Source organism: Lontra canadensis, unplaced genomic scaffold, assembly GCF_010015895.1.
Source record: "Lontra canadensis isolate GAN:19392208 unplaced genomic scaffold, GSC_riverotter_1.0 scaffold20, whole genome shotgun sequence".
In the NCBI taxonomy this organism is placed as follows: Eukaryota; Metazoa; Chordata; class Mammalia; order Carnivora; family Mustelidae; genus Lontra; species Lontra canadensis.
The window spans coordinates 1,563,318-1,576,637 of NW_022631014.1; the positions used below are offsets into that span (position 1 = coordinate 1,563,318).

At 37.5% G+C, this 13,320-nt stretch overlaps 1 protein-coding gene across 7 annotated transcripts in view; it reads right to left on the reverse strand.

Moving 5' to 3' along the window:
- Nucleotides 1-6,475: 6,475 nt before the first annotated feature.
- SATB1 (SATB homeobox 1) overlaps nt 6,476-13,320 on the reverse strand; it is a 99,735-nt gene continuing 92,890 nt past the window's right edge. For 4 of the 7 annotated variants that reach the window (XM_032860926.1, XM_032860927.1, XM_032860925.1 and 1 more), the window contains exons 10-11: nt 11,108-11,311; nt 6,476-8,706 (exon numbers count right to left, since the gene is read on the reverse strand). In XM_032860926.1, the coding sequence (XP_032716817.1) occupies nt 8,203-8,706; nt 11,108-11,311 (708 nt within the window). In that variant the 3' untranslated portion in view covers nt 6,476-8,202. Of the gene's footprint in view, nt 8,707-8,822; nt 8,832-10,383; nt 10,568-11,107; nt 11,312-13,320 lie in introns of those variants that run through there. The other 3 variants (XM_032860932.1, XM_032860929.1, XM_032860931.1) reach the window with 3 other exon arrangements.

Below are 13,320 nucleotides of genomic sequence, written 5' to 3' on the forward strand. Positions count from 1 at the left end.
AGGAAGGAAGGAAGGAAGAAAAAAAGAAAAGAAAATATTTTGACCCATACCTTGATACCTTGTACCATATGTAAAAATTAACTCAAAATAGATCATGGATTTAAATGTAAATCCTTAAACTATAAAGCTAAAAGAAAAGACAGAAGAAAATTTTTGTGACCTAGGATTGGGCAAATGTTACTTACATGTAACACTAAAAGCAAGAGTTTTAAAGGCAAAACCAAAATTGTTAAATTGGACTTCACCAAAAAAACAGAGAACACTGTTAGGGGGATGAAAACATAAGCTACCTACTGAAATACTTGCAAATCACACAGCTGACAAAGGACTTGTAACCAAAATATATAAAGGAGTTTCAAAACTCAATAATAAGAAAGCAACCAATTAAAAAAAAAAAAAGGGTAGGGGCACCTTGGTGGCTCAGTTGGTTAAGTGTCTGCCTTGGGCTCAGGTCATAATCCCAGGGTTCTGGGATCCAGCCTCCTGCCAGGTTCCTTGCTCAGCGGGAAACCTGCTTCTCCCTCTCCCTGCTCATGGTCTCTCTCACTCTCTCTCTTTCAAATAAAGAAATAAAAAAAAAAAGAAAGAAAGAAAAACTTAGGAAAATAGGTAAAAGAACAAACACTTCATAAAAGATATATGGATAGCAAATCACATGAAAAGATATTCAGTAGGGAAATGCCATTTATTACAAAAATGCAAATTAAAATCATGAGTATCACTACACACATATCAGAATGTTTACAATGAAAAAGTCTGACCCTATCAAGTGTTGGCAAGGATGTGAAACCATGGAAATTCCCATACCCTGTTGATGGGACTGTAGAACAACAGTTCAACCACTTTGGAAAACAGTTTGCCAGAGTCTTAAAAAGTTAAATACCTATGGTATGAGAAATTACTTTACTTCTAGGAATTTATACAAGAGAAATTCAAGCATATGTCCATATAGAGGCACACATAGAAATGTTCATAGCATCTTTGAAACAACTCCAAGCTGGAAACAACCTAAATATTCATCAACTGCATAATTGACAAAACAAAAATTGCACTATATCCATAAAAGGTAATATTTCTCAATAATAAGCAAACTGAACATGGATGAATCTTAAAATAATTATGCTTAGTGAAAGAAGGCAGAGAAAAGTGAGTGCATTCTGAATTATTCTGCTTATACAAAATTCTAGAATATGCAAACTTAGTTACAGTGACAGAAAGCAGATCGGTGGTGTCATGGGGATAGTGATGAATGAGGATGGGAGGTTGGGAGGGAGGGATTATTACAGCAGGGCACAAAGCTATTGGGATAACTGATAGGTTCATTGTGCTCCCAACTGTGTGGGTGGATATATACACACATACACACACGCACAGATATGTGAGCACATGTGTGTGTGAAAACATCAAATTGTCAAATTGTATGTATTACATATATGCAGTTTATTGTATGTCAATTGTACTTCAATAAAACCGTTAAAAGTTTTGGTAGTGTACTCTAATAAATCGTATAGCAACTCAAGATATGCATTTCTGGGTCAAGCATACCTTTCAATTTGTGTCTTTTTCTATCTAAATTTTGGATTAATTTTATTGCAATTTTTCCTTTGTTGTCCTATATTATTGCATTACATATAGAAGTTTTAGCTAATTGTTTTTGTAATAAGTTGGAGTATAAAAACACACACAAATACAAAAGTGTCATATTTCAGCAGGACCGTGAGATGCTAAAGGCTAGCAAAAGGCTCTTTACATGTGTCAGTTTAAAAAGCCCCATTCAAAGGATTGTCCATGGGATATAGGTCTCATTCCATATTTCTTCTAAGTTGTCTGATCTCATTCATGCACTAACCAAACACACATTTCTGTGTCAGGCTTTAACTAATAAAAATACATGATATTGAATTTGCTTGCTCTCATACGGTTGATTATTACTGTAGTTTAAGCACTATATGAAAACTATAGATATTAGAAATTCTCCTGATGCTAGATGGGGCATCTTATCTCTGTGTTATTATTATATTTTTTCTGTATTATTATTTTTTCTTAAATGTTCAGTAGAATAATTTATTTTCAGAATCATTGTGACATTCTGACATCGAAGTGGTTTGCTTTTTATTTGATGCATAACTCTTTTTCAAAAATAGGATAAATGCCAAATGCCTCTATGAACTTCAGTGTTTATAGCACAGGATTATTAATTAAATGTAGTTCTTCGCTTGAAAAATAAGTCTACTGGACTTGACCGATTGGAGTGTGATTAATTTAATGTAGTTTGAAATGTAGGAATGATCAAGTGCAGTTAATTTTTAGTATGTTATTTCTATTTCTTGAAACACACACCCCCATTTAGAGATTTTTTTTTTTCCTCCCCAGGCTAAGAAGATTTCTGTCCTTTTTAGTTTAGCATTTGTGGGCACATTGCAAATATGCTACCTCACTATTTTTCAGGTTTACTGTAGTAGAGACAATACTTCATTTCTCTGCTTCTCACCTGTTTCTATTTATTTGTGTATAAGATGTCAAAGGAAAATGAAAAGTAACACCTCGAAATACCACCCTGAAAAAGAAAATGCCAACAAATTCTTTTCTGCACCTGAAGCTTTTAATTCTTTAATCCACTATGGAATGTTGCTTAATTACATACTTTATTATGCATAACTGAAAATTATGTATTTTAGTTTCAACAATGATATGAAAGCACGTATTGTTTATAAATAAAGAGAGGCTGGGTTGTCTCTTTTTTTATATTACAAATATTTGTGGAATTCTCACAGGTTCTCCTTCTAAAATTGGCTTTTTGAAAATTCTCAGAGAGTTCAGAGAGAAACTTCGTTTCAGTATTTTCTTGAGAAATCAGAAAATTCATTACTTTCCAAAAAGTAAGATAATGTCAGAATATCATTATAGGCAAAAACCACTGAACAGTTTGAATATTTTCATAAAAGTTTCATCTTAATTTTAATGAGTTTCACAAAGTACTTATTAATGGGAAAATGTTACAATTGTTGAACTGGGGATGAATCATCAGCGGTTCATTACATTATTCTACCTTTTTTTTTGGTATATCTGAACATTCCTATAACAAAGTGTATTTTGTTTTTTAGAAAAAAAGATTTTGTGTATATGGCTCTTACACCAGGACAGCAGAATCTGGGGGTTAACATTTCATACACTTGATTTCAATTACTCTGTGACAGACTTTTTCATGTTAGCAGAATACACACTACATTAGATTTCTGAAAATTTTGAATGGTAATGAATGTTTTTACATCTTCTGCAGTTGAAAAGGTTTTATTAAGAAGTAGCCACAGGAATGCACGGGTAGAGGGCTTGGGTTTGAAACCGATGAGACCGCTGAACAGCTGAACAAATCAGCCTGTTTGAGTTGCCCCTCCCTGGTCTTTGAAGGGGGAGTTTCAGAGCCTGCCTTCAGTGCCTCAGAGCAGAACGGAGATAGGTTGGGGGCAGTACCTTCTATAACGAAACATTCTACGAATGATGTTGCTATTTTCCTTTAAAGCATGTCTGAGTGTGCTGCGATTCAGGGGCTCTCAGAAGGTTAAGAAGCCATTGAGAGAGATTTGGTAAAATTTGGAAGTTCAAATGGGAAACAAAAGTGGAGTAGGTGAAACCTGTCCCCACATTAAGATGCTGTTGGGACAGGTTCGTGCTCTGAACAAATGCTCACTTTGCATCACTCTGCCGCACACTCGATGAATTAACGGACATTCAACATTGGAAAGTTCCCAACATCCTCCTTTAACATGTACTGTTTGTTTTTTTTGTGAGTGGAATATCAGAGCAGCACATGCGGCATCATATCTTTTGGGGGGGAGGGTGTAAAAACGTGATTAGATTCTGTCACTGTAATGAAAAGTATTTAAATGCCACAAAAAGCAAATAATAACAATAAAAAAATTCAACTAATGGTACAGAAATAACGTTCAATATTTAATTTAGAGCAAAATAGGTCACCTTAGAGTTTTTCTGTTTCCTTGGCGAGGCAACAAGTACAAGGTACTGTTTTACTGCATCTCCTCATCAAACATGATCATAGAGAATGGGGCCCAAGTCTCATGCTTTTGACCACAATAGGAATATTAACAGCTGAAAATAGTTGACAGAAGGGGACTTCGTACACAATCCTGGTATAAGGCAAGAAGCCATAATGGAACTTTTTGGAATTATTTTGATAAGTTTGGAAATGCATGATTCAGATAAGTAGGGTAATATAAGAAAGGCTTAAAAATGTTGCTCATTTTTTAAACATTAATTCCAAACTATTTTTATTTAACATTTGGTATTGTTAAACAGGTAATAGTATTCTGGACATATACCTTCCACCACATTTCTTTAATAGGGGTACTTTATATTTTATAAAAAATGTGCATCTTAATAGATTGTAATTTAACCTTTGTCAAAAGACATGCAAGTATTTAGTATTTACATTAAAAGGATTGCCTCTTAAGAAACACTGAATCCATAATATGCCCCTTTTAAAAGTAAAAAATATTTATTTGTAAGATAAACTATAGCATCAGTATCTTCTGATATTTTAAATGTGATTCATATTTTGGGACCTTCCTTGGTTTCTACACTATCATGCAGATTTTTGGCTTCCTTCAGCCAAGTAGTCCTATTTTTATTGGCTATATAATAGGGTATACACATTTTAATTGCTCTTTTGAAAATATCACCAGGCAGTTCAGAATACCTCATTTATTGATAATATCGTGACAATCAAGGACCTTAATATCAGCTGATGATAACAATAGGGAATAGGGCAGAATTTAATAATGGAATGTATGGGATTGTCATTTTTACTCATTGCTGAACCATCTGAAAATGTTTTCTACTCAAGCTATATATTTTAGATAAGCACAGTTAGATATAGATATCACTACTTGGAAAAAAAAAAAGACACTTCTTTTAAGCTCAGAATTCCTTAGGACTAAATGTTAATCAATACACAGTTTATACATAATATGTACAGACTTTTTAACCAAGTGCCACACAACTAGGGCACACATATTAGTTACCTTGGTTTTCAAAGGTTAGGCGTCAGCTCTGCATATTACGTGCCAAGGAGATACTGTCAACATTATTTTTTGCATAACGTGCAAGTATTATATGGCCACAGTGTGTAATACAAATTAGTGGCAAAATGCTGAGGGAAGGAATCCATGACCGATTCAGATGCACGAGGTTGAATATTACCCGTAAACTACCTGACTCTGCTAAGGTCTTAACAGCACAAAGCCGCTATATCATGCCCAGCTTTGAAAAGTTTCTGAAATACTTGGACACCATGAAGCTGGTTCAAGGAGTTTTACTGTAGCCACTGGCAGTAAGAGGACTGGTGTGGACGATGAATGACATTGGGGGAGCAATGTGGAAGATCACCCAAGAAATCATTTCCAAATTGTGCCGTCTTCCCTGAAAACGATTTTGCTCACTCCATCATGACCATCACTTTTTTGATATGTGCTTTCATTTATTTTCGGCTTAAAATATTGTATTAGGAAGATTATGCTGCTTAAAAGGTCTAAGGAAGAGTATTATTAGTCTTGTATTGATTTCTTACACACAGTCATCAAATTCATCCAAAATGTTATTTCGAAAGAAATTAGCTTATTGGGAATGGCAAAATCGTATTTGCAACCCAATTTTTCCTTCTAAAAAAATTAAAATTTCTGGCACCTTATATTCTGCTGGGCTGGATTAAAAAAAATAAATAAATAAAATCAAAGACTACTCCTTGCTCTAGCTTTTCCCTCCAAACCCAGAGGAAAAAAAAGAGGAAGAAAGGATTTCTTAAAAAACTTCATGGCATATTACTTTCTATTTCTTTTTTTTTTAACTACATGAAATCAAATTTCTATTTTATTAGTTCAAATTTCTTTTCCTCAAATGGTTTTCTGAACTCTAAGTGAGCAAGAATGTTTAAAAGTTGTCCTCTCATTTAATAAAAAGAATTGAAAACTTTTTCAATACAATTTTAAGTTACAGCAAACCAGCTGCCTTCAAAGCAGTTCAGCTGTGCTTCAAAAGTAAATAGTACTTTTACAGCTGAATTGGGAGTCTTCAATGATGCCATTTTAGTTTCTTAAGTAAAAGTTCAACATTAAAGCAGCCCAGTTGCCTACCAATGAGCTCATCAGTGCCTGGAAAAATGTTAGGCATGAAGAGACTGGACACTTTCAGAACCAACTATCAAGGAACCCACACACCCCTCTTAACATCTAGAAGTCTTAAAAAGATGCATCAAAAGATAAAAAGAATACAAAATGATAATCAAAAATCGAAACCCTGGCCTCAATCTTTTCCATAACCACCAGTATACCTCATTTTATATCGCGGCGTGTATGGAGTTTGATGTTGCAAGAATTTTGAAGATGGTGTTTAAAGTCCACATGTGTTGTTCTTATTTTCTTCATTCAGTTCTTAGAGTTATGACATACACAACCAAATGAGCTCAGAGTTCTTAACTTATATTCCGTTTATAACTTAAAAAAATACATTGCTTACTAAGAGGTTTTTATACAGAAGGTCCATTTTTTACCTACTTATGTTACTTGATAAATGCCTTTAAAATATTTATACATTAGCTTAAAAAAAGTGTTACCATAATTAAATATTGTGAAATAAATGCAGATGGATTCATTCTAAGCACATAACTCCTAGAGAGTGTATTTACGTTTTTCTTGGCAGGTCTTCTGACCATCCTTCTATCTCTGTTTATTAAGCAAAATGTTAACCCCAAACAGGTTATGGTCTTCGTTGTTAAACTTAAAAAATGAGCATGTGTTTGTGATTAAAATTTACAGTGTTTCGAGTGACTTTTCAATCGTTCTTTTTAAAATCAGTAAAATATCATCAAGAAAATATTAACATGCACCTAACTGAGAGGGCCATCTTTGACTCTTTAAACTTACTTCACATAAGCAGACAACCCTACCATGTCATACCATACAAACAATTTTAATTGTGTAGTTACAGTCAATAACCACTCCTAATCAGAACATTTCTGCATAAAGAAAATTGTGATACACTTATAAAAACAGCCAGCTGTAACAAAATAGCTGGTGTTTTCATAGCCATAAACTCATAAAAAAAGAAATACACCTTTATACAGAAATTTTATACAGATGTAGCTTTAAAATTGATTGTAAACCAAAGGAAGACACATTGCAAACATCAATTATTTTCACATTAATTGCATAATTTTCTAAGGTGATCTATTAGTTTTATTTACCTAAGCTTATTTGCATGATAGTAAAAATTGCATACAACAATAAGAGTGAAGCTTATAGTATGAATTGCTTGGATAACATAGAGCACTTTTTATAGGCAACTGTGTAAAGCACATTTTCTCTATTTAAAACTTTTAAGACACTTTGTTTTACTGCCCATCAAAATACATTTATAAATAGAAAAGAATCAGTATGGTAACAAGAGAAGCAATATTACATTTAACGGAAACTTCCAAAAAATTAATTACAACATGATGCTGCAGGATCTACAAATAAATAATGAGGACTAAATTGTGTTTCACATTTTCTTTTCATTTTTTAAAAAATCATGTAACAATGAGAATGAAAAAAATTACAGTGAACTTTTATTTCGAAAATAAAATCAAATTTGAATTACGGCAGTGCCATATAATACAAGGCATTTGTTGGCATATGTCATCTTTAAACTGCATTCCACAGTCTATAGTTCTTTTGTAACATACAATAGAGTAACAAACTCTTTTTTTTTCTTTTTTTAAAATAAGGGGCGAGTTTCCAAAGATCAGTGTGGAGTGTTACAGAAATAATTAAAGGAAGGAAATAATAATCACAGAAGTTATAATGCTTGTTTGAGGCTCCAGAATAAGAATATTTCAAAAAAAAAAAAAAAAAATCACCGGTATCATGCTTATGGGGTACACACTTTGATGTGTCCCGTGAACACAAATTTTAATTTTTAACACCAAACAATCCTTGATGCTTCACCTGGGGCTGCCAAGCAGTTTGTAAAACAGAGTAAAACATTTAGTGCAGTCTGCATTATCCTTTCTCCACTTTCCTGTTTGTGCAAGTTTCTGAAGATTCATGGGCCAAACAATGAACAACAAAGGTTTTCTGAGAGATACAGGTGGGCTTCTCCTTTCGTTAGTAAATACCAGTGGCACTGATGAATGAAAATAATACTTTGATCTCAGTCTTTCAAGTCAGTGTTAATGTCCGTGTTTCCTTCCACTGACAGCTCTTCTTCTAGCTTCACCGAGAAAAGGGTGTTAGCATTTTTGTCTTGGACACTCTCTTCCAGATCCTTAAGCAACTCCTCTTCCTTGTATTCGGCCACATCCACCTCCAAGCCGGAGTTGTCCTTCAGTTTGCCGTGGTGCTTCAGATAATACCGCTGGTTCTGAAAGAACTTGATGATGGTGTACTTGGGCAGGTCAAGCTGCGCGGACAGAGTCTGGATGGCCTCTTCGTCCGGGTACAGGCCTACGTCTTGGATGAAACTCTGGAGGATGCCTAGGGCTTCCACGGAAATTTTCGTTCGTGGCCGGGTCTTCTGCCGGTTCTCGTCCTCGGCCTCTGCGGGAGAGGCCACGGTGGGCTGCCGTGGGGGGAGGCGGGGCCCGGCAGGCTGCTGCGCCTGCGCCTGGGGAGGTGGTGGCGCCGGCTGCTGCTGCGCCTGCGCGGGCGGCTGCTGCTGCAAAGAAACAAGTGGACAGTCAGAGCTCCGTCTTCCCTTCCGGGCGGCGGCGGACAAAGCCGGCTGGAAGGAGGAAACTGGGGGCTGGGGATCCCACCTGTAGTTTCTCCCACCTGGAGCTCCTTCAAGTGGGACAAAGATTCAGGACCAAAAGGGAGGCCAGCCAGATGGCACACAGCAACAGGGAAAGAAGGCAAAATGATAAGAACCAGGAAGGGGAGGCCTGAGTAGGGTTTTGGGGGGCTACTGGGCTTCCTCATCAGGGGTCAGTGGAGCCTCCCTGCCCTTCATTTTCAGCCTGGCTCACGGAAGTGAAAGCTCAGCACGCTGAAAATGTGAGCCTTGAACTTCACCACAAGGATACGCATCAGAAGGCGAAGACAGCAAAGCAAATTATGATGTAAATAATTAACAAAGATCTAATATGAAGATTGAGGAGTAAGGATTTCAAAGGCATTTTAGAAGGGAGTGCTACAAAGCCGTGGGGGAAGAAACCTGTGTTTTGCCCCATTTCATCCATGGCTAAAGCATGGAGCAAGAATAGAAAGTCTTATTTAAATTCCAAATAAAATGGATAAATGCCTGCTGTTCTTCCGCATTATCCCTTCAGACTCCAAAGGATTTCTGAGATTCTCACGTTTGTGAATTTCCTACCAGTCAGTTCGGATTTAATACACACACAATTTCTTACCAAATTGCACTAGGCTGACACTGCAAGTTTTTTCTTACTGAAAAATAAAAGTTTGATCCACTGTACAACGGCTAGCAAATTGTTTTGTCTATAGTAAACTCATGTGATTAGGATTTAAATTTAGTGTATACAGACACTTCTTCATAATTAGTGTCTGTATATGTGCTGTAATTTCCATACACAATTATACGTAACAAATGTGTGACACATGCACATACTGTATACTCTATAACCATAATTCTTATCATCAAAGCAAATCAACCTGTAAGCGGCAAAATATTAGCGCGTTTTTACTGTGCCTAAGCCTTTCTTTTTATCCCCTAAGAAACAATTTTATTAAAAACAATTTACATCTTCAAACAAGTACTATTTTTATTACTATACATATACCTTTCTCTTTTTTTTGTTTTTGCTAAACAGTAAGTTTTTCAGGCTTTCATGATTATTTAGTGCTTGATATCCTAAGGGATTCTCTTTTCCAATTTATCTTTAATACATACTCAAGGATTTTTTTTTTCCCTAGTGGATGGATAACCCTATTATTGTTTTTAGCGATATATATAGCTAAAACAATAATATATTGTATATGTTGTATGTATTGTATAAGTATATATATTTATATAAATATATTCCCCACCCACCCCCACAGCAATACCAAAAAAATAATGCAGGTGATTCAAAAAAGACAGTAGAATTTTAGGACTCTGGAAGGCAGTGGCATTTTCTCTTAAAGGGAAAAGCTAAAAACATCCCCTTAGATTTAACAGGAAAAGGTTGTATAGTTCCAGTTCATTCAACACGCTTCCTTAGAAATCAAGGCCATAGGGCACCACAAACTACCTGATCCCAGAGCTTCCAATCTAGATTCATAGGGGGGTTCCCTCAGTGGATGAATGCAGGTAAGTCCCATGACATGACCAGCTAAGCACAAGGCTGAATCTGCTGGCACAGTGGTCTTTGGCCACCACCATGGTTAGTCCGTCCTCTGCCAAGTCTGAAAATTCTGACCAAGGGAGCAGGTCTTTATACCACCCCCTCTCTTGCTGGCATAGGTAACTTGTGCCCGCTCACCTGGGGAGCAGCACTGAGCCATGGTGCAGGGGTCAGCAGGCCCGGTAAGAAAACGCCTCTAGACTCTCCTTTCCCAAGGGTGGTGGGAGAGGGGCTCTAAAGGAAAGACAAACAGACATGACTCACCCCTAACCTGTGTTCTGTGAGGTTGTAGGGAGACAGCTACAAGGTGAAGGAAGGGCCGAGGAGTCAGAAACAAGATTCCAATTAGGTTTCCCTCCCCTCCTCTCTTTGGACAGTATCCAAGGTAGAAAGTTGAGATTGTACAAACCTTCTCTACAGAAACGGCAGTTAATTCCCTTCCAAAAGGGCAGTATTGATAGTCATTAAAAAAATTTGAGCTCTCACACACAAAAAAACAATTCTAACAAAGACGCACTTGCCAAACCAGTAGGGCAAAAAAGGGGGATCCTGCCACTTAGTGGGTGGGGAGATGAGGGAAGAGGAACACAATACACATGCCGAAAAAAGTGTGCTAATTTTCCTTTTATTCCCCTGAGCAAGATGGCAGTGTATCGTTATCTCTTGCTAAAGCCTATGTTTAGACTGGCGGGAAGAAGAGAAACGCTAATTTCCCAGCTAAGTTTAAAGCTCTATTTACTTAGTGCTATATTGAATCGGCCAAGGTAAACGAACCTGAATCTGCTCCGCTGGAACATGGATAATGTGAGGCGGCCTGTCGCCATGGTGATGCACCGCATTGCTCTCCTGTTCATAAATGGCATCACGTTCTGGCTGAGGAAGACTGAGGAACCTTCGGATCATGGAGAGGTTCTCCCACAGAGTCCTGTTTTCTGGAGAAGGATCTTCTTTCCAGCGCAACAGCTCACACAACCACCCCTTAGAGACAAGGGCATAATAGGTCAGTTTGTGCCTGTGGGGGGTTGATACTTTCCAGTAAGGGCTAAAAAGAAAAGACCCTGTGAAGTTAACTTTTTTCCTAAGCTCAAAAACACTGCAATCTGCTTTAAAAAAAAAAAAAAAAGTTTTTTAACCTGTTAAGAGAAAGTAGCTGAGGCTATCAAGGAGGCAGGCTGTTTCCAATAAATGTTCAGATTTGCATTGTAAAAGAGCCATGCTTTTTAAGATTCCAAGGGCAAGACACATTTACCACGGACTTTGCAATACGTGAAATAGGAGAAAAGCAAAGTTGAACGTGCTTCTCATCTTGCCCAGCCTTCTTGTCTGACGAGCAGCCATCTGAGTTCCTGAAGGTATTTAAGAGATAAGATAGATTTTTTAAAATAATCTGTTTCCTAAAAGGATTCCCAAAGTTCATGATTTTTATATTTGGAAGGAAACTATGTGTAAATTGTGTGTGTGTGTGTGTGACAGAGAAAGGACACGTGCTATAGAGTGAGCAAGAATGTTGTCCATTGTAAAGCATAATCATCAGAATGGGTGTTAGAAGACTTCTCCAAGAAACAACTTTCCAGAAAGACATCTCAGAGCCTGTTTTTTCTGCCCACTGCAGTGTGCAACATATGATTCACCAGACAAGAATTTTAATAGATTTCCTGAACTGAGAGAGAAGGAAATGTCCAATGAATGCCAAAACCTGCACCTCTCTGATGACTCCCCTAAGGCCCTATTTTTGGTCCTCAGATTATTCAGAACTGAGTGGTCCAAAAGAGTACATCACCTAACAAAACCTCTAATCCTCATCCCAAACGTTCTTCATCTCAGCTGCATGATGGACGCTAGGCAATGGGGCGGAGAGTAAGAGGGACTGTTCCACCCAGACCCCCTTCACCTAGTAAGGCAACCATCTCCAGCTGCGTGCTGCCTGCTAAAAGCTCACAGCCATACTCTTTTCTGGAGCCGTGTTTGGAGTCACCTCACTTGGAGATGACTGGACAGTTATTCCACATCCTCGCTGACTCCCTCACACACTGGGGTGGCCAGTGATTGGCTTACCCAGGGGTACAATGTCCCTGCCCTCTTCCTCCAAAGGGACAACTCACTTAATCCTTCAATTTACTCTCTGGAGATGGCCCTCCCCCTTCTGCTTGCTCCCTCCCCCCATCAATACAGACTACCTGAGACCATAATCTTACTGGACCCCTTCCTTTTCCCTATCCTCCCTCACTTCTTCCAGGTTCTTCACCAAATCATAGACACCTGATGCCCTGTCTTAGGCTCTGCTTTAGGGACTTGACCTAAGATGAAGGGATTCCTTGGAAATTCCAAGTAAATTACTTGGATGAGAGTGGAATGAGAACAGTTTATTATCTGATTTTTAGAACTAGCAAAGGAGAGAGAGAGTGTGTGTGTGTGTGTGTGCGTGTGTGCGTCTGTGTGTGTGTTGTGATTGTTATTGGGGGTGAGACCAGAGAATGGTATGACTTCTCTTCTCTTCATCCCAAACTGAGCCACTGGAGAAAATTCTCCTTCCCCTTCCAACTGCAATATGCAGTGAAAAGAAATAAGGCCCATTCTTCCTCGAAGGGCTGATTTGAGAGAATTTAAAAGAAAAGCTGGAAAGCTGATAACATCAACTTCCCAAGGCCCACATATTAACCAGCCAAGGGTGAGTGACTGTTGCTAAACCTCATGAGATCTACTAATTTTTCTGAGACATTTGTTTCTCTACTCCGCAGGTCTTGTAATTAAACAAACACGTACAAGGGGTCGGTCATGCAATCATGCACCCATTCAATGCCACTGAATGTGTAATTCAAGGCTAAGAGAGCAAGCAGTAAACTGAAGATTTACCTGAGAGAATATTAGTTAAAAAAATAATAATTGTGATTAGAATGTCACTGAATATGCTTCTTTTCTAACCACAGCAACTCTATGTTTATTTCCAGAAAAATATGATGATGTGTCATATTTTAGCTCTATTTATA